Genomic DNA, 21221 nt, shown 5'->3' with positions numbered 1-21221 from the left:
CTGAAGATTTGAGAATTTTTTTTGTTTTAATTTCCTTTCATTTAACTCTAAATCCATCCAGATTTTATTATAATGTAGAGTAAGTACAAACGTATTTTTTTTCCCAAATAATTCTGGAAAATAATTGATGGGTTTGAAAAAGAACCAGGTAGGAATCCTATAAATGAAAAATAGAATCATTGAGATAAAAATAGATTTGTGAAGACTAAAAACAGGTGAACACAGATTTAATAAATTGGAAAGCAGCCTTTAGGAAATCACTTAGAATGGAGTACGAAGAGATGGACACAGAGTGTAACATGAATCATCTCACCACACATTGGTGGAAGTGCCTGACACAGGCAATACAGAGAACGAGGTGGGAGACAGAGGCGACTTTCAAAGAGTGAATGATCAAGAGTGTTCCGGATTGAAACATACATTCTTAGAGTGAAATGAAAAACCACAAGTACGATAAATAAGAAATTTCATACCTAACACATTGTAATGAAACTGTAGAACATCAACAATAAAAGGGAAATCCTAAAAGATTCAGGGAAGAAATGCAGACTTGCAGACTGCCTGCAAACAAGCACATACACTGCCTGGAAGCATCGCTGTAAGAATGGGCAAGAAAACATAGAATATCTTTAAAGTTTTGAGAGAAAAGAATAGTGAACTACAACTCTGTGCTCAGCTAAATGGTTTTTGGAGAACGAGCGATAAATATAAAAATTCAAATGTAGTGTTTACTGTCCGCAGATGCTCGCTGGAAGAGCTATTAAAGAAAGTGCTTCAGCAAGAGAGAAAACAAACGCATTGAACAAAGCGAGGAGGAGGAGGAAAGAAATCAGCAAAATATGTTGGAAATCTAAATTAGTATTGTCTGTTTTACAAAACAAAGCATGTTCCTTGTTCCTGTTAATAAAAGGTTGGGAGTCAACATGGACAACAAACACGATGAGAGCCTGTAGAAGGGAGCTAACGTGTGCACAGGTCCTTCTCTTGTCAGGAAGGAGGCTAGATATAGTAACTTTGCATTTCATTAGAAGATAAGGTTGAAATGTATGTGGGTATCTTCTAAAGGAATAAATATTCCATCACTCTGACTCAGTAGAAGGGAAGAAAGAGGATAAATGATACTATCCATTCAATAAAAGACAAGAAAAAAGAAGAGGAAGAGCACAGAAAAAAAGAACGGGGTAAACAGAAACATCAGATAAGAATGGTACATAGACACTCACAAATAGACTTCATATTAGTGTAACATATGTAAGAATACAGTTTCACTTATTACTGGAGACTGTGAAATACAATATTATTAGGGACACAAAATGTACAGTAGAAGGGTGCCTGGGTGGCTCAGTTGGTTAAGTGGCTGACTCATGGTCTCACTCAAGTCATGATATCAGCGTCCTGGGATTGAGCCCTCCATAGATCCACGCTCATCAGGGAATCTGCTTGAGGATTTCTCTCCTTCTCCCTCTGCCTGTCTCCCCGCTGGTGCATGTGTGCACACACATAGCGCATGCGTGCGTGTACTCTCTCTCAAGTAAATAAGTAAATAAATAAACAAATCTTTAAAAAAAGTACAGTAGAGATTTTAAAATATCATGTGAATATTATAATAGTCTTACATCAATAACTGTGAAATTTTGAAAGAAAGGTATCATTTCCTAGGAATATGTAAATTAACACAATTTACCCAAAAAGAAACAGAGAAATTTACTCTATTGTGGTGTTTAAGAGCTCAGATTCTCCAGCCAGACTGCCTGGGTTTGATTTTGGCTCTGCCATTACTATGCGAGCTTGAGCAAGCTACCTAACCCCTCTTTGCCTCAGTTTGTTCATAAGCAAAATGGGAATAGTAATTGCACCTAGGTCATAAAACTATTGTGTTGATTAAATAAGAATTGTTGCCGAAATGCACAGATTAGAACAGGGGCCTGACACTGTGTGTTACCTACTGCTAATATAGGAATAACAAAATAATGAGATTGCGTCAGTAGTAAGAAAAATGTCCTCCCTAAAAAGAAAACAGAGCCAGAAGATTTATAGCTGAGTATTACTATAGTCACTAAGGAACAGATAATTCCTATCTTATACAAACTGTTCCAGAGAATAGACAAAGAGAAAACACCATTCAATTTATTTTATGAGACAATATAAAACTATTCTAAAACTGGTTAAAGACCATATAAAATGAAATAATACATGCCAACCTCACTTGTAGACATTGATGGAAAAACTCCAAGTAAAAGATGAAGAGATCCAGTTTAGAAGCATGGGAAGAATATGTTTTCAAAAGAAGACCAAGGTTTACCCCAGGAATGCACAGAAGCTTGAACGCAAGACAATCTATCAATGTCATTCACTGAGGAGCAGATTAAAAGAGGCGATCCACATGGTCTCAGCAACAGGTTCGACCAAGCATTCGGGAAAATTCACAACTCATCTGTGATTTACTAAAACAACTCTTAAAGTATAAATAGAAGGGAACTTGAACATACTGGACTTGAAAAAATACATCTAACAAAAATCTCTATCATATCATAAGACATTTTATCAAAGATCCTAAAATAAGTGTTTAGAGACTTTTCTATGAAAGCCAAGAATAAAACAAAGATATCCCCTACCACACTGATAATACAGTTATTATCAGTAATGTGGTAGAACTTCTAGCCAAGTGGAGAAACATGGATCAAAAAGGAAGAGACAGGCTGGAGGGGAGGTGGGTGAGAGGGATGGTGTAACTGGGTGATGGGCATTAAGGAGGGCACATGATGTGATGAGCACTGGTGTTCTATGCAATGGATGAATCACTGACCTCTACCTCTGAAACTAATGATTATATATTATATATTATATATGTTATATATATTATATGTTAACTAATTGAATTTAAATAAAATAAATTAAAAAAAAGAAGAGATGAATTATTATTATTTGTTCATGGCATGATTGTCTATTTATTTTTGTTTTTTAAATAGTTTTATTCATTTGAGAGAGAGAGCACACACATGAGTGGGGGTGGGGTGGAGGGCAGAGTGAGAGGGAGAAGCAGACTCCTCACTGAGCAGGGAGCCTGACCCGGGGCTCAATCCCAGGACCCTGAGATCATGACCTGAGCTGAAGGCAGACACTTAATTGACTGAGCCACCGGGCTCCCCTATAATTATTTATTTAGAAAATCTATGAAATTCTACAGAACTAATACAATTATTCAACAAGATAGATCATTTAAAGCTACTTTCTTTTTTTAATTTAATAATATTTTTATATAATGTTAGTCACCATACAGTACATCCCTAGTTTTTGATGTAAAGTTCCATGATTCATTACTTACATATAACACCCAGTGTACCATGCAATACATGCCCTCCTTAATACCCATAACCAGCCTACCCATTTCCCCACCCCCCTCCCCTCTGAAGCCCTCAGTTTGTTTCCCAGAGTACATAGTCTCTCATGGTTCATTCCCCCTTCTGTTTACCACCCCCCTTTCTTCTTCCCTTTCTTCTCCTACCGATCTTCCTACTTCTTATGTTCCATAAATGAGTGAAACCATATGATTAATTGTCTTTCTCTGCTTGACTTATTTCGCTTAGCATTATCTCCTCCAGTCCTGCCCATGTTGCAGCAAATGTTGAGTAATCGTTCTTTTTGATGGCTGAGTAATATTCCATTGTATATATGGACCACAGCTTCTTAATCCAGTCATCTGTTGAAGGGCATCTCGGCTCCTTCCATGATTTGGCTATTGTGGACAATGCAGCTATGAACATTGGGGTGCATATGGCCCTTCTCTTTACTACGTCTGTATCTTTGGGGTAAACACCCAGTAGTGCAATGGCTGGGTCATAGGGTAGTTCAATTTTTAACTTTTTAAGGGACCTCCACACTGTTTTCCAGAGTGGCTGTACCAACTTGCATTCCCACCAACAATGTAGGAGGGATCCCCTTTCTCCACATCCTCTCCAACAATTGTTGTTTCTTGCCTTGTCTATCTTTGCCATTCTAACTGGCGTAAGGTGGTATCTCAGTGTGGTTTTGATTTGAATTTCCCTGATGGCTAATGATTTTGAACATTTTTTCATGTGTCTGTTAGCCATTTGTATGTCTTCATTGGAAAAGTGTCTGTTCATATCTTCTGCCCATTTTATGATTTGTTTATTTGTTTCTCGTGTATTGAGTTTGAGAAGTTCTTTGTAGATCTTGGATACCAGTCCTTTATCTGTGGTGTCCTTTGCAAATATATTCTCCCATTCCGTGGGCTGTCTCTTAGTTTTTTTGACTGTTTCCTTGGCTGTGCAGAAGCTCTTTATCCTGATAAAGTCCCATAAGTTCATTTTATCTTTTATTTCTCTTGCCTTTGGCGATGTGTCGTGAAAAAGGTTGCTCTGGCCGATGTCATAGAAGTTGTTGCCTATGTTCTCCTCTAGAATTTTGATGGATTCCTGTCTCACATTGAGGTCTTTCATCCATTTGGAGTTTATTTTTGTGTATGGTGTGAGAGAGTGGTCAAGTTTCATTCTTTTGCATGTAGCTGTCCAATTTTCCCAGCACCATTTATTGAAGAGACTGTCTTTTTTCCACCGGATGTTTTTTCCTGCTTTATCAAAGATTAGTTGCCCAAAGAGCCGAGGGTCCATTTCTGGGTTCTCTATTCTGTTCCATTGGTCGATGTGTCTGTTTTTGTGCCAGTACCATGCTGTCTTTGTGATCACAGCTTTGTAGTACAGCTCGAAATCCGGCATTGTGATGCCCCCAGCTTTGTTTTTCCTTTTCAACAGTTCCTTGGAGATTCGGGGCCTTTTCTGGTTCCATACAAATTTAAGGACTATTTGTTCCAGTTCTTTGAAAAATGTCCTCGGTATTTTGATCGGGATAGCATTGAAAGTGTAGATTGCTCTGGGTAGTATGGACATTTTAACTATGTTAATTCTTCCAATCCATGAGCATGGAATATTTTTCCATCTTTTTATGTCTTCCTCAATATCTTTCAAAAGTGATCTATAGTTTCTAGGATATAGGTCCTTTACGTCTCTGGTTAAGTTAATTCCAAGGTAACGTATGGTTTTTGGTGTTATTGTAAATGGGATGGATTCCCTAATTTCTCTTTCTTCAGTCTCGTTATTCGTGTATAGAAATGCAACTGATTTCTGGGCATTGATTTTGTATCCTGCCACCTTACTGAATTGTTCTATAACTTCTAATAGTTTGGGAGTGGATTCCTTTGGGTTTTCCATATAGAGTATCATGTCATCTGCAAAGAGAGACAGTTTGACTTCTTCTTTGCCGATTTGGATACCTTTGATCCCTTTTTGTCTTCTGATTGCTGTTGCAAGGACTTCTAGTACTATGTTGAATAATAGTGGCGAGAGTGGGCATCCTTGTCGTGTTCCTGATCTTAAGGGAAAGGCTTCCAGCTTTTCCCCATTGAGAATAATGCTTGCAGTAGGCTTTTCATAGATGGCTTTTATGAGATTGAGAAATGTACCCTCTATTCCTACACTCTGAAGGGTTTTAATCAGGAAAGGATGCTGTATTTTGTCAAATGCTTTTTCTGCATCAATTGAGAGGATCATATGGTTCTTGAGTCTTTTCTTGTTGATATGATGTATCACATTGATTGATTTGCGAGTGTTGAACCATGCTTGCATCCCAGGTATGAATCCCACTTGGTCATGATGGATAATCCTTTTAATGTACTGTTGGATTCTATTAGCAAGGATCTTGTTGAGGATTTTGGCATCCATATTCATTAGAGAAATCGGTCTGTAATTCTCCTTTTTGAGGGGGTCTTTGCCTGGTTTGGGGATCAAGGTAATATTAGCCTCATAGAATGAGTTTGGTAGCTTTCCTTCTGTTTCTATTTTTTGAAATAGCTTTAGGAGAATAGGTATTATTTCTTCTTTGAATGTTTGGTAGAATTCCCCAGGAAAACCGTCTGGGCCTGGAGTTTTATTATTTGGAAGGTTGTTTATCACTGACTCAATTTCTTCATAGTTAATTGGCCTATTTAAGAAATCTATTTCTTCCTGTTTCAGTCTTGGTAGTTTATAGGTTTCCAGGAAGGCCTCCATCTCTTCCAGATTGTTTAGTTTTTTGGCATAGCTGTTGATAAAAATTTCTAATAATCCTTCCAATTTCAATGGTGTTGGTCGTGACCTCTCCTTTTTCATTCATTATTTTAATAATTTGGGTCCTTTCACTTCTCTTTTGGATGAGTCTTGCCAGTGGTCTGTCAATGTTATTGATTCTCTCAAACAACCAGCTTCTAGTCCTGTTGATCTGCTCTACTGTACTTCTGGTTTCTAATTCATTGATTTCTGCTCTAATCTTGGTCAACTGCTTCCTCGTGAGTGGATTAGGCCTGTCCCTCTGTTGCTGTTCCAGCTTCTTGAAGTGAGAATATAAACACTGCATTTTAGATTTTTCTATTCTTTTGAGTGAGGCTTGGATGGCTATGTATTTCCCCCTTAGGACTGCCTTTGCAGTATCCCATAGGTTTTGGACTGTTGTGTTTTCACTCTCATTGGTCTCCATAAATTGTTTAAATTGATTTTTGATTTCCTGGTTTATCGAGTCATTCTTGAGCAGGATGGTTCTTAGTCTCCAAGTGTTTGAGTTTCTTCCAAATTTTTCCTTGTGGTTGAGTTCCCCTTTCAAAGCGTTGTGGTCTGAGAATATGCAGGGGATAATTTCAATCTTTTGGTATCGGTTGAGACCTGTTTTGTGTCCCAGAACATGATCTATTCTTGAGAATGTTCCATGAGCATTAGAATAGAATGAGTATTCTTTGGTTCTGGGGTGTAGTGTTCTATATATATCTATGAGGTCCAACTTGTCGAGTATGGCATTCAAAGCCTTTGATTCTTTGCTTAGTTTTTGCCAGGGTGTTCTGCCTATTTCTGATAGTAGGGCGTTGAGGTCCCCTACTATTACTGTGTTTTTATCTATATGTCTCTTTATTCTGGTTAAGAGTTGGGTTGTGTATCTTGCTGCAACCCTGTTGGGGGCTTATATATAATTGTCATATCCACTTTTTGGATACATCCTTTAAGAATAATACAGTGCCCTTCTGCATCTCTAGCTATAGTCCTTAGTTTAAAATCCAATCTATCTGATATGAGAATTGCTACCCTAGCTTTCTTTTGAGGTCCATTTGCATGAAAGATGGTACTCCATCCCTTTACTTTCAGTCTGAATGTGTCTTTGGGTTCAAAATGAGTCTCTTGTAGACAGCAAGTGGATGGGTCATTTCTTTCTATCCAATCTGCAACCGTGTGGCGTTTTATGGGAGCATTTAAGCCATTTACATTGAGACTGATTATTGAGAGATATGGTTTTAATGATGCCATGTTGCCAGTAAAGTCTTTGTTTGTATTGGTTGTGACTTTCTGTTCTGTACCACTCTGGGGGCCTTTTTACCTTTATAGAACCCCCCTTAATATCTCCTGTAGGCCTGGTTTCGTGGTTACGAAGTTGGGTAATGACTGGTTATTCTGGAAGGTCTTTATTTCTCCATCAATTCTGAATGACAGCCTTGCTGGATAAAGGATCCTTGGCTGCATGTTTTTCTCTGAAAGAGCTTTAAAAATGCCCCCCCAAGCCTTTCTCTCATTCCAGGTCTGTGTAGACAGGTCTGACGTAATTCTGATACCTTTGCCTTGGTACGTGAGAAATTTCTTTGCCCTGGCCGCTTTCAAGACTGTATCCTTGGATCTAATATTTGCGAATTGCACTATGACGTGATGTAGCGTAGGTTTGTCGTGGTTGAGCTTGGATGGGTTCCTCTCTGCCTCTTGGACCCGAATGTTTTTTTCCCTTGCTAGATTAGGGAAGTTTTCAGCTACATTTTGTTCAAATATCTCTTCTAGACCTCTGTTTTTCTCCACCCCCTAGGGGATGCCGATGATTCTGACTTTGGATCGTTTCATTGAATCAGTAATCTCCCGTAACCTACATTCATGGGCATGGATTTTTTTAAGTCCAGCTTCTTTTTTCGTTTTTTCTTCTACTAACCCATCCTCCAATTCGCTAATACGTTCCTCTGCCTTGTTGACCCTGGCCGTCAGAGCCTCTAGTTTTGACTGCATTTGGGTCATAGGATTTTTAATTTCTGTCAGATTCACTCTCATTTCCGCCCTTAGGGATTCTATATTCTCAGTAACATTTTCGTTAATACTTTTTTCAAGTCTACCCATCATCTTGACCATTGTTACTCTGAATTCCATTTCTGATAATTTGGTTATATCCATATCCATTAGTTCTGTGGCAGAGGCCACAGACTCATTGTATTTTCTTTGCTGGGGGGGGGGACTTCTCCTTTTCGCCATTCTGATGAGGAGAGGTTGCGGGGTTGTCCAGAGCCCAAATTATTGACCAGGACCCAGGCCGTGCGCCCTTGTTTTATAGGGATCTTAGGGGTGTGGGCTCCTTCTTTAAAGATTTTATTTATTTATATGGCAGAGAGCCAACCAGCGAGAGAGGGAACACAAGCAGGGGAGTGGGAGAGGAAGAAGCTGGCTCTCAGCGGAGGAGTCCGATGAGGACTCCTTTCCGGAATGCCAGGATCACGCCCTGAGCCGTAGACAGGCGCTTAATGACTGCGCTGCCCAGGCGCCCCGGGATGTGGGCTCTTGATTTTTCAGCCTGCCTTCTGGGGGAGGGGCCTGCCGCACCGATGCTCAGGCAACCCTGTTTGGGTAGAGGCTCCGTGTCCCCTGCGAAGGGGGATGGGGATGGGCACGCTGTGAGCCGGTGTTTCCAGGCTTTTGTTCTCTGGCGGCTTTCCCTGGCGTTCTGCTGTGCCTCTTCTGAGAGACAGAGCAGCAGTGGCCGAATCTCAGCCTCTGTCTCAGAACAGAGGGATTGCGGCCTGTTCTCTTGATGTTCTGGCCACTTTAACTCTGTTACTGTTGGTGCTGCTCAACCCTGCAGCATCCCGGGATGTGCACCCCACACCCGGCGTCCCAGCCCTCACTTCCACGGCCGGCACGACTCTCTCCTTTGTGTTTCTAATACCACCATCCGCCAGCCGCCCCCGCGCGCTCTTGGAGCTCCCGGTCTCAGTCTGCACCGGAGCTCCGTTTCAGTCTGGTTGCGCGCGTTCCCGGCTCACGGTCTCAGTCTGCTCTCTTGCGGGTGCCGTCAATGAGTCCGTCCGCTCCCCGGTGCAGGTGGCTACCGCTTCCCGGTGCCCAAATTCGGCGGTTCCCTCCCCCTTCCGTTTATCTTCCGATATCTGTGCGTGGTTTCACGGCTCCCCGCTTCGTACCTCAATACTCAGCGCTGGAGATATTCATTTGTAGAGATCCAGATGTATCTTCCTGCGTCTCAGGCTGATTCCGTGGATGTTCTGGCTGGTCTGGTACCTATCCAGCTCGACTCAGGGGACTGGCTGAAAAAGGGGTCCCCTCCTCCTCCGCCATCTTAACTCCTCCCATATGTTTTATTTTTGTTTACGTGGTGGAAAGAAACAGAACCCTAATGGACTGACTGAATAGTGAAATTCCTGAACTCTTTCTTTATAGAAAAAAACACAAAAAGTACAAGGAATTCTTTTCCTATTCAATTATGTGTTCATTCATTCTTTCAACAAATAATTATTGAGTACACATATATATTAGATATTCACTACTGTTGAGGCTGGGCAATGAATAGTCATAATCCGTGCCCTCAGATAGTTTACATTCCAGAGGACAGGTAGGCATGGTAATATACTAGTTAGGATCCTGGATGCACTGAGCCTCAGTTTCATCATCTATATACCCGGGATGTTGGTACTACCTACCTCAGGGTTGTTGTGGAAATGAAATGAAAACAAAAATGCATGTGGCAAAAGACCCAGAATAGCCAACGCAATATTGGAGAACAAATTTGGCAGACTGACTTCAAGACTTCCTCTAAAGGTACAGTAATCAAGGCAGTGAGGTATCAGTGAAAGAATGAACAAATACATCATGGGGAAGGAACAGAGAGCCGAGAAATAGACCACATAAATGTAATCAACTGATCTTTGACAGAGGAGCAAAGGCAATACAATGGAGCAAGGATAGTCTTCTTAACAAATGGTGCTGGGACAACTGGACATCCACAAGAAATAATGAATCTCAGCACAGACCTTATACCCTTCACAAAAATTAACTCAAAATGGATCACAAACCTAAGTGTGAAATTCTGTGGAACTCCTAAAAGATAACATAGGAGAAATCTAGATGACTTTGGGTTTAACAATGACTTTTTCGATATAACACCAAAGCCACAGTACATGAAAAAAGAGTTGATAAGCAGGACTTCATTAAAATTAAAACTCTCACATGCCGCGTGTCGGGGCGCCTGGGTGGCACAGCGGTTAAGCGTCTGCCTTCAGCTCAGGGCGTGATCCCGGCGTTATGGGATCGAGCCCCACGTCAGGCTCCTCAGCTATGAGCCTGCTTCTTCCTCTCCCACTCCCCCTGCTTGTGTTCCCTCTCTCGCTGGCTGTCTCTATCTCTGTCTAATAAATAAATAAAAAATCTTTAAAAAAAAAAAAAGTTAAAAAAAAAAATTAAAACTCTCTGCTTTGTGAAAGACACCATCAAAAAATGAAAAGACAAGCTACAGACTGGGATAAAGTATTTGCCAAGGACATATCTGATAAAGAACTGTTATCCAAAATATACAAAGAACTCTTAAAACTCACTAATAAGAAAACAAACAACCTGATTTAAAAAATGGATCAAAGACTTTAATAGACACCTCATCAAAGAAGATAATACAGTTGGCAAATAAACATATGAAAAGATACTCCCCAACATATATCATTAGGAAGATGAAAATTAAAACAATGAGATACTGTTACATACCTATTAGAATGGCCAAAATCCAGAGCACTGACATCACCAAATGAAGGAAGGATATGGAGCAACAGGGACTCCTCATTCATTGCTGGTGGGATGCAAAATGGTACAACCACTTTGGAAGACAGTTTGGTGGTTTCTTACAAAGCTAGGCAAACTCTTTCTTTTTTTAAAGATTTTATTTATGTATTTGTCAGAGACAGAGCACAAGCAGGGGGAGTGGCAGGTAGAGGGAGAAGCAAGGCTTCCCAGTGAGTAGGGAGCTCGATGTGGGACTCAGTCCTAGGACCCAGGGATCATGGCCTCAGCTGAAAGCAGACACTTAATTGACTGAGCCACCCAGGCATCCTAACAAGCATACTCTTACCATACAATCCAGTAATCATGCTTCTCGGTATTGACCCAAAGGAGTTGAAAACTTATGTCCGTACAAAAATCTGCGTATGGATGTTGATAGCGGCTTTACTTCAGTTGCCACAACTTGAAAGCAAACAAGATACCCTTCAGTAAGTGAATGGATAAATAAAATGTGGTATATCTATCTAGATAAGGGAATTTTATTCAGCATTAAAAGGAGAGGAGCTATCAAGCCGTGAAAAAAACATGGAGGAATGTTAAATGCATATTACTAAGTAAAAGAAGCCAGTTTGAAAAGGCAACTATATGGGATTTTGTAAAAGGTGAAACTATGGAGATAATAAAAAGCTCAGTGGTTGCTTGGGGTTAAGGGAGAGAGAGGGATGTCTAGGCAGAGCACAGATTTTTAGGGTAGTGAAACTACTCTGTGTGATAGCATAATGATGGATTCCCATCATTATACATTTTTCCAGACCCATAGGATATATAACAGGAAGAGTAAACCCTAAAATAAACTGTAGATACTGGGTGATAATGATGTGTCAATGTAGGTTCATGAGTTGTAACAAATATACCACTCTGGTGGGGGTCATTGATAAGGGCAGGGTGGGGGGGGAAGGCTGTGCTTTTGTGTGGGACATACAGTATATGCAGAATCTCCATACCTTTTGCTGAATTTTTCTGTGAACCTAAAACTACTCTAAGAAGTAAAATCTGTTTTTAAAAAATGCATATAAAAAGCTTTGATCAGGCATGCCTGGGTGACTTACTTAAGTGTCTGCCTTCGGCTTAGGTCATGATCCCAGGATCCTGGGATTGAGCAGGGCTCCCTGCTCAGGGGGGTGATCTACTTTTCCCTCTCCCTCTGCTCCTCCCTCTGCTTGTGCTCTCTTGCTCACTCTCTCTCTCTCAAATGAATAAATAAAATCTTAAAAAAAGAAAAAGAGCTTCGATCAGTGTTTGGCATAAAGGAAGCAATAATTTTAATTGTATTTAGTAATAATTAGATATTGACAGTAAGGCGCATTGGAATAACAGCACAAAATAAGTTTTTAAGGATTATTTGCTAATTAATTGAGGTTTCTTGCTGACTTTGAAGATATAATTTTATTTTATGATTTTTACAGTGCCACCTCTTTGTTTAATATCTGGACCAAGTATGCCCCCCGGCTGCCAGCTGACTATTACAATGAAAAGCTTCTGAAGGTTGGAGACAGCCTTTGTGAAATGAAAGTAAGTGCCTCTGGAAAGGGCCTAAATGAAACTTGGCTAATTATTATTATTTGGTTTGATACCATTCTTATTTTACATGATTTGATTTTTTTTCTTAGAAAAATATGAATGAATGTTACAAGTTTTAATGAGGCACAGTAACCAAAAAAGTGTTTGTTTTTTAATTTTGTGGTTGAGATTCTCCAGAGGTGAGAAGTTCCTGAACGGAAAGACAACTGGCTGGGGTTGGGCAGGCGCATAGCCCCTAGTTAAGGGAGGGTGTGGTAGGTGCTCAACAGGAAATGCTGAGTCATCATGTTCCTACCTCATACAAAGGAGCCCAGACACCACTTCCTGTTGTTTTTCACATGGCTGACCTTGCCCAGTGACAAGTTTCATGGGTTCCTGGCCTTGCTGCTGTGTTGTCTGGTTCCCAGTGCCCTGTTTTAATGACTTTCAACTCCTTAATGTTTTGCCATATGTAATTATAGCAGTCATTCCTTACATTCCTTACATGCCGTATTTCTTGCTTAGTATTCTATTCCAAACTGAGTTTGTGCCCAATTTCTAGTTCCTATCAATCCCACGTCTGGGATTGCTGTGGACTTGTGCACTTGGCTCAGTAAGACCACACCATCGCTGGGTTTTCAGTTAATGATAACGTAAGTTTTTCCCTTAAGCTCTGGCATAGGCCCAAATTATTCTGAGTTAAATATGAATGTTTGACACATGTAGAATCCTTGGACCAAGAGTTTTTTTTATCCAAAATGTTTTTAGGCCATTTTTAATGTTTTCTTGGTCTTCAGTTTTTCAGCTTCATTTTCCTCTTCCATTTCTATTTTCTGGACTTGAATTTATTTTTCTTTTCTTTTTTGGGGGAGGGATTTGAGAGGGAAATTTACCAAATGGAGGTGAGATGTGGAGGAAATTTCAAATGAAGACTGACATAGGAAAGATGATAGGGTTTGAAGCGACGACCAAGAAAGAATTCTTGAGACATCTTTGGTGCAAAAAGGTGATTTTATTGGGGCGCCTGGGTGGCACAGCGGTTAAGCGTCTGCCTTCGGCTCAGGGCGTGATCCCGGCGTTATGGGATCGGAGCCCCACATCAGGCTCTTCCTCTATGAGCCTGCTTCTTCCTCTCCCACTCCCCCTGCTTGTGTTCCCTCTCTCGCTGGCTGTCTCTATCTCTGTCGAATAAATAAATTAAAAAATCTTAAAAAAAAAAAAGGTGATTTTATTAAAGCATGGGAACAGGACCCATGCACAGAAGGAGCTGCAGTGGGTTCATGAGGAGTGGCCCATTATATACTTTCAAGTTGGGAGGTGGTTAGGGATAGCTTAAGTCTCAAAGGAATTTGGAAGCAAGGTTTCCAGGACCTTGGGGGGCTAGCTATTGTTGGGCAAAGGTCATTTATTACCGTCTAATAAAACCTTAGTCATGAGACCCTTCAGATATATATCAGTGGGCCATATGCTTGGGGGATGATTGCCAACACGTATCATAGGGGGTTTAGAGATAAAGGAAGTTTCCAAAGGAATTTTTATACATTAAAGTAGACTTACAGGATCCTGGTTTGGGGTGGGGGTCAGGATGGGATCAGGATTGCCTTTTGCCCTTAGCAAAGTATTAACATTGAGGCAGTTGAGTCCCTAGAGGAATGTCACTCTGCCTGTTTCAAGGACTTATCAATGGGCTGTAGGTAGTAAGGAAATTTAATAATTTTTCTTTTCCCTTTGTTTCCCACGTGGAAGACGATCTATTGTATGCTGCCCAAATTAGAGCATCAGCTTAGCTTCATGTAATTGGACTGTAGTTCTTAGAAACTTAAAAATACAGAAAAACTATAGACAAAAAAATTTTTTCTGTAGGAAAACTATAGAAAACAAACAAACAAAACTGATGGACAAGATCCAACTTGTGAGCTATATTCATGTGAAGTGGAATAACTTGACAAGCACTAGAAGAGTGTCACCTCTGTTTTTATGCTTCTCCTCAATATAAGAGGCTGGAGATACACAGCAGTTCAGTGTTGTTTGTGGAGTATTCAGGTGGGTGGAGCGGACATCGGTGGAAGGAGGAGGGAAGAGCATGTTAGAAGTTGATAAAGCAAGTTCATGCTGGGTAGTGGCTAAGGATTCAGAATATTTCAGATAGAAAGGCCCAGATAGGATATTTTAAAATTTACTTAAAGGAACAAAGAAAATATTTTTAATCTACTTTTCATTGATGAGAAAGTGGGCTGATAAAGGTATTGAGAATACTGGAAATGAACGTGAGCTGTTACTTTGGTTCTAGAATCTCTTTAGTTTTATTTAATTCCAGTAAAGATCATTTTGTTGGAATAGTCCTGTTTTGAACCTAGATTTGAATTCATCATATGAACCAAGTTAGAAAGGAAAAGGTTCAGAATCAATTAATGAACCGTAACAAGTCAATGGAAATAGAAACACAAGTTTGACTGTGGATGCCTCCCAAGGGTCTAGGTAACCCTACAGGCAGTAGACAGCTAGAGGAGTCGCTTTCCCTGGGACAGTTGTAGAGGAGGAAGCTGACGAAGGGGTGCAGTTGACTCATATCCACAGTCTTGCTCACCTGTCTCGCCCTGAAACTCCAGGTCAGCTGTGCCCTGTGCACTGCAGAAATGAGCCCTGATTTTGTCATGGAAATAGAAGCATGAATTAGGACTAACAAGAATCTTAACTAACATTAGCTCAGGCTTTTTTTATTTGTCCTGATGCAGCTTCAGAGACTGTTGACAGATAAGAGAGAGAGAGAGAGAGAGATACAGCTTTTCCTTTCCTCTCCCTTCCTGCCTTCTTACTCTGTCTCCCTCCTCCCTTTTTTCTCCCTCCTTTTCTCTCCTCCCTCCCTCCCACCCCTCCCCCCTTCTTTCTTTTTTGGAACTTAGGAGGTATCAGAGAAGCAAGGCTAGTTACGCAACTCATCTGCCTCTCTGAGTAGGTGGATTACCATGACGTGGGGATGATGAATTTTTTGGATTTTGAGTATATATAGGTATTACCACACACACCCTGGTGAGTATTCTCATTATTATATCATCATTATTCACACCCTGGTGAATATTCTCATCTTTGAGGTTGTGATGGTCTCATCTCACCATAGGCTTGTTGGGAGGAGAATTAATGCAATAATGTACGGGAAACACCCAGTGCGGTGTCTGTCACATAATATGTGTTTAGAAATGCTAGCCATAACGGTAGTCATAATGTAATGGTGGTAGTAAAAGAGTGTTATAGTAATAATCAACATTGGTACTATTAAGAGTAATTTGAATATTACTGAATTTTAATAATGATAAGCAAAATGATACTTTGAAGCTTTCATCAAGTCCTCTTTTTATTTCAGGAATATAAATTGGCCCTTTTACAGTGCTATGGAAGGTATCTTCAGCAGTTCACCATCAATTTTGATGAGAATAAAGCAGACGTGAATCAGTTCAAAACTGCCTTTTTTCCAAAAGGCTTTGGAGACAAAAATGCTGCACATACAGTAAGATGAAAGCAGTAGCTATTTTAGCTACAGTTTATGATTAGCCGTGCAATGTATTCTTATTTGACAGCTTCTAAATGTCTTTCATTTGCTTAGCATGGCATTTGCTTGTGTGCTATAAGTTGCTTAATAAATGTTTTCAGTGATGGATAAGAAAGTGCACTTATTAGACTTTGTAAAGATCGTTTTGGAGATTGTGTCAATAATTGCTCATTCTTCCAGCAGACAGTTATTATTATTATAATAACTAATATTTATCGAGTGCTTTTAGTTTACAAAGTGCTTTGGAAAAGATATTTGATCCTCAATAACTTTATGAATTAGGAACTATTATTACCCTTATTTTACAAAAAAGAGAAAGAAAGCTAATGGCACAGTTAGTTAACTAGTGGCTCAGGAGATCAAACATAGATCTTTTAATTCCAAAAATGTGATGCTTTATTTCTAATATACCAGTATTATTATTATTATGTTAATTGCTACCATTGATTCACTGGTCAAACAGTTGCCAGGTTCTAAGTACTCTTCAGTATGCATTATGTGAATTGTCTTCTTGTAGCTTGATTACAGTCCTAGAAGATGGGTACTGTAATGCCTCTTTTATAGATGAGGAAACAGAGACTAAGAAACCCAACTCACTTAAAGCAATGGGCAGAGCTGGTGTTTGAGCCCTAATCATTCTGATACCAAACTATGTTATTCCAAGCTTGGTGTTTATTCAACGCTTTGGAAACAACATATGGTTTACTAGCAGAAAATCTCAAAGCATGTTCGGGGCATATTGAGCAGTTCAATTTGGCTGTACCATAACTACATGAATAAGAATACCGGGCAATATAAATTGGCATCCCGCTGGGAAGAGTACTGAATGAAAAGCTTAGGAGTTTCGACTTTGAAGGCCCCTCCTATGCCACCCTGGTCCACAGCCCCATCTTTTGTTCTTGTACTGTTGCATGATTCCTCTTCCACCCAGCCTCTCTGGCTTAGTACCAGTGCATTTGTGAGCTCCTTCTAGAAAGCTCATATCCTAGATAACTGTGGGGCTCGTTCCTCCCTTCCTTTAGGTCTCTTATACTTCATGCTTTATTTTTCTTTTTATTACTATCACCAGATATATTTTTATTTGTTTATGTTTTTATTGCCTGTCTCCCCTTCTAGAATATGAGCTTCATGAGGACAGGCACTACTCTAATCTCTAACCTCTAGTGCCTAGAACAGTGAATCTAGTGCCTAGCACAGAAAACTGCTTTTTTCCCAAAAGGCTTTGGAGACAAAAGTGCTGCACATACACTAAGATGAAAGCAGTAGCTGTTTTAGCTACAGTTTATGATTAGCCGTGCAATGTATTCTTATTTGACAGTTTCTAAATGTCTTTCGTTTGCTTAGCATGGCATTTGCTTGTGTGCTGTAAGTTGCTTAATAAATGTTTTCAGTGATGGATAAGAAAGTGCACTTATTAAACTTCGTAAAGATGTTTTGGAGATTGTGTCACAATAATCATGTAATAGATATAACAGTATGTAATAGATGCTCAATAAAGCTTAACGAAATGAATGAATAAGTGAAGTGATATGGTCGGAACTACTAATCTGGAAGTGCTACACTGAGTAGATTAGAAGGACAAAGACTAGAGGCAGATGGTAAAGAAATGAAGCCAATGGAAGGGCGTGCCCGCAAGACCGTTGTGAAGGGCATGAAAAACTATGAAGGATTTGATATTTTACGCGCTTAAGTTTGCGGTTCTGGCACACTGTTGTTTTTGAATAAATATCTATAAAACAAGTGAGTAAGAGAATGAATGGATTGAAAATGTAGTCCAGTAGGATCTGGACAATGAAGAATTTAGAGGTCTTGAGAAGTTCCGTTAGAGAAATAGATTTTGAAGTTAAATGCATAAAAATCATAGATGAAGTAGTAATAATGTAGAATATACTGTCAAAATAGTTTTGTGCAAAGATACTCATTTTATTTAATGATCCCCCTTGTATGTACTGTAGGGAGGCATTGTGGCAGAGTTGGTAACAATTTGGTTTCTAGACCCAGCCTGCCTGGGTTCAAACAGCTGCTGTGCTCCTTCCTAGTGATGGGACCCCGGAGAAGTTATGTAATTTCTTTGTGTCTCAGTTTCCTCATCTTTAAAACAGAAATAACAATAAGACTTCCCTCAAAGGATTTTTTTAGGATTGCCAAGATAATAAAAGACTTAGAATATGGCCTGACACTAAAAAAAATATTAGGTTTATCACTATTGGCTTCTAAGAGAGAGCATTTTGAAGATAACTATTCTAACATGTACATGCACTCAATAAATCTCTTTTTTCTGTGATACCAGTTATATGATGGCTAGAAAGTATACATGTATCTCAGTGGGAAATCTCATGTGGTGGAGGAAGGCCCATTTGTGCCATTGTGTGTGCACTCCTCTAGCTTTATCAGTAGTGATGATTCTCTAGCCAAAATCTGTCTTCTGAGATTTATGTCATGAGCATCTCACATTTCATTTATCCTAAACTGAACTCGTTCCCTTTCCTCCATAATTGGCACCAGCCACTCACCCAAGCAGAAATCACTGTAGACCGCTTTCTCTCCCTTACCTCCCATATCTAAATCCCATAGACTCTGGGGCACCTGGGTGCCTCAGTCGATTAAGTGTCTGTCTTCTGCTTAGGTCTTGATCCCAGGGTCCTGGGATCAGAGCCCTGCCCTGGGCTCCCTGCTCAGCGGGAAATCTGCTTCTCCCTCTGCCCCTTCCCCAGTCATGCTCTCTCTCTCTCACTCACATTCTTTCTTTCTCTCAAATAAATCAATAAAATCTTTAAAAAAATTATAAATCCCACTGAGTCAGACAAAACTTAAATCTCTTTTTTGTGGGGTGCCTGGGTGGCAAAGTTGGTTGGACATCCGACTCTTGGTTTCGGCTGGGGTTATGGTCTCCAGTCCTGGAATTGAGCCCCATGTCAGGCTCTGCACTCAGTGTGTGGTCTGCATGGGATTCTCTCTCTCCCTCTCCCTCTGCCCCTCCCCGACCCTGCTTTTGAGCACGTGCGCACGCATTCATGCTCTTTCTCTCAAATAAATAAATAAATCCTAGAAAAATTTTTTTTTCTTCCTCTTTATCCCTGATTTCAGCACCCATTTCAGGACCCTGGTATCTCTGGACTACCTTAAAGTGTTTTGATCTCTCCTAGTCTCCCTGCTTGTAGCTCTGTGCCCTATCCTCTGCTTTTCATCTCCCACACTTTTGTGAGAATTAACTTCTAAACTATAAATCAAATCATTTTATTCCACTGACCTTTGACTTTCTTCTTTGGCTAAAGTCCATATTCCTTGAAATGATGTGGAATGCACTCCATGTTCTGACATGCATCACCTTAATAGCCTAATATCTTTTTTTTTTTAAATTATTTTTAAGTAATCTCTACACCAGTGTGGGGCTCACACTCAACAACCCCGAGATCAAGAGTGGCATGCTCTACCAACTGAGCCAGCTGGGTGCCCCAAAGGTGATTTTTTTGTAGTAATCTCTACACCCAACATGGGGCTGGAACTCATGACTCCAAGATCAATAGTTGAATGCTCTTCCAACTGAGCCAGCCAGGCATCCCTAATCTCTTTATTTTAAGCTTTTTTACCAAAACTTATGAAAGACTTTCAATTCAGTGACCACAGCAACCACTTTAAGCATTCCTAACATTGCATGTGCCTGGAATGCTTTTCCGTTTGCCAAGAGCAGGGACCACATCTTCTTCATCCTTGAGTCCTTATTGCTTAGCAGAGTGTGGTAAATAGAGGTACGCAACAGACATTTGCTGAATGAATTGTGTAAGTGGTAATAATTGCATCCAGATTAATAAGTTAAAATACTATGAGGAAGGTTTACAAAATGTGATTCAATTCTATATTCTTAGAAATAGAATTTGTCTGTTTTTTGGCTTTTGAAATATTTATGACTAAGGACAAGTAAGCTTAACTAAATGGATTCTTTGAAGAAACCTGTTTTACCACATTTCTTTCCATATGTCTTAGTCCTTGAAGTCTGTTATAACAAAAATCCATAGACTGGATGGTCTGAATGACATTTATTTCTCTCTGTTCTGGAGGCTGGGAACCACAGGGTTAAGGTGCTAGAAGATTTGGTTTCTGGTGAGGGCCCACTTCCTGGTTCATAGATGGCTATCTTCTCTCTGTGTCCTCACATGGCGGAAGGCAGTAGAGAGCTCTTTGGGGGTCTCTTTATAAGGGCACTAATCCCATTCATGAAAGCTCCATCTTCATGACAATCTCTTCCTAAAGACCTCACATTCAAATACCATCACACTAGGGATTAGGTTTCAATATGTAAATTTGGAGGGGGACACAAACATTCAGTCTATAGCACTATATAATCTATTTAAGCAGAATCATTTCTATTTTATTTCTTCACATTTTAAGAAATGCTTTTCTAAGTTGCATAAACCTTATTTATATTCTTGTTTATATTTCCTCTGTTTCAGTTTCATGCTTTAAGTGGCAAAAATATTTGCCACTATGAGCTGGTCTGTGACAGTGATGTGAACCTGCAGAATAAAGACTCTGTGACCCAGTGTCTGCATATTTTGTCCTCCTTAAGACTCATCATGCAGGTGGCTTTGCCACAGGAGCACCTTTGCTGGATAATCTTCAATGGTATGTACCAATGTCTTCTGTTTTTCATCATGGCTTTCAGAAAGTTATTTAAATGCCAAGTTTGATTGTAATTTGATTACCTTGGCTAAATGGGTGGTGAGTATTAAGGAGGGCACTTTTGTTGAGCACTGGGCATTATATGTAAGTGATAAATCACTAAATTCTACTTCTGAAACTAATACTACACTGTATGTTAACTAACTCGAATTTAAATAAAAGTTAAACCCACAAAAAACCAAAGTACATATCTAAATTCTAAAAAATTTCTTCTAATATAAATAAATAATTTCTTTAAAAAAACCCATTCATTTCGTAATATGATGGTTATGGGGATTTTGTTTTTTTCTTTTTAATATTTTTGTTGCATTTCAGTTTGTCCTCCTAAGCAGGGACTTACAAAGCATGTCTTTGGGTTTGCTGCTCAAGGGGAGAGTCAGAGACTATGGGGATAGTCAGTTTCAGGTATGAAGAAGTAGAGACCATGGTTAGTAAGTAAATATGAAAAGGATCAAAGGATCACTGCAGGTTAGATTGGTTCTAAGCATCATCCATTTATTGGCCCTTTCCTCAAATACTTTGTTCAGTGATTATTGCTTTCTACTTATCAACCTTCTCCTCCTACTTGCTTTTGAGTGAGGAGCTCTGAG

At 39.8% G+C, this 21221-nt stretch overlaps 1 protein-coding gene across 1 annotated transcript in view; it reads left to right on the top strand.

Moving 5' to 3' along the window:
* The first annotated feature begins 11210 nt into the window (after positions 1–11210).
* Positions 11211–21221, top strand: part of LOC100471931 (cilia- and flagella-associated protein 54) — a 75379-nt gene continuing 65368 nt past the window's right edge. Inside the window, exons 1-4 of the mRNA XM_034667586.1 lie at positions 11211–11332; positions 12311–12416; positions 15766–15909; positions 20403–20574. Coding sequence (XP_034523477.1) covers positions 11211–11332; positions 12311–12416; positions 15766–15909; positions 20403–20574 — 544 coding nt within the window. The remainder of the gene's footprint in view (positions 11333–12310; positions 12417–15765; positions 15910–20402; positions 20575–21221) is intronic.

The sequence above is a fragment of the Ailuropoda melanoleuca genome, chromosome 8 (genome assembly GCF_002007445.2).
Source record: "Ailuropoda melanoleuca isolate Jingjing chromosome 8, ASM200744v2, whole genome shotgun sequence".
Lineage (NCBI taxonomy): Eukaryota > Metazoa > Chordata > Mammalia > Carnivora > Ursidae > Ailuropoda > Ailuropoda melanoleuca.
Note: the sequence above shows the minus strand (reverse complement) of the source record. Positions and strands in the feature narration are given on the sequence as shown.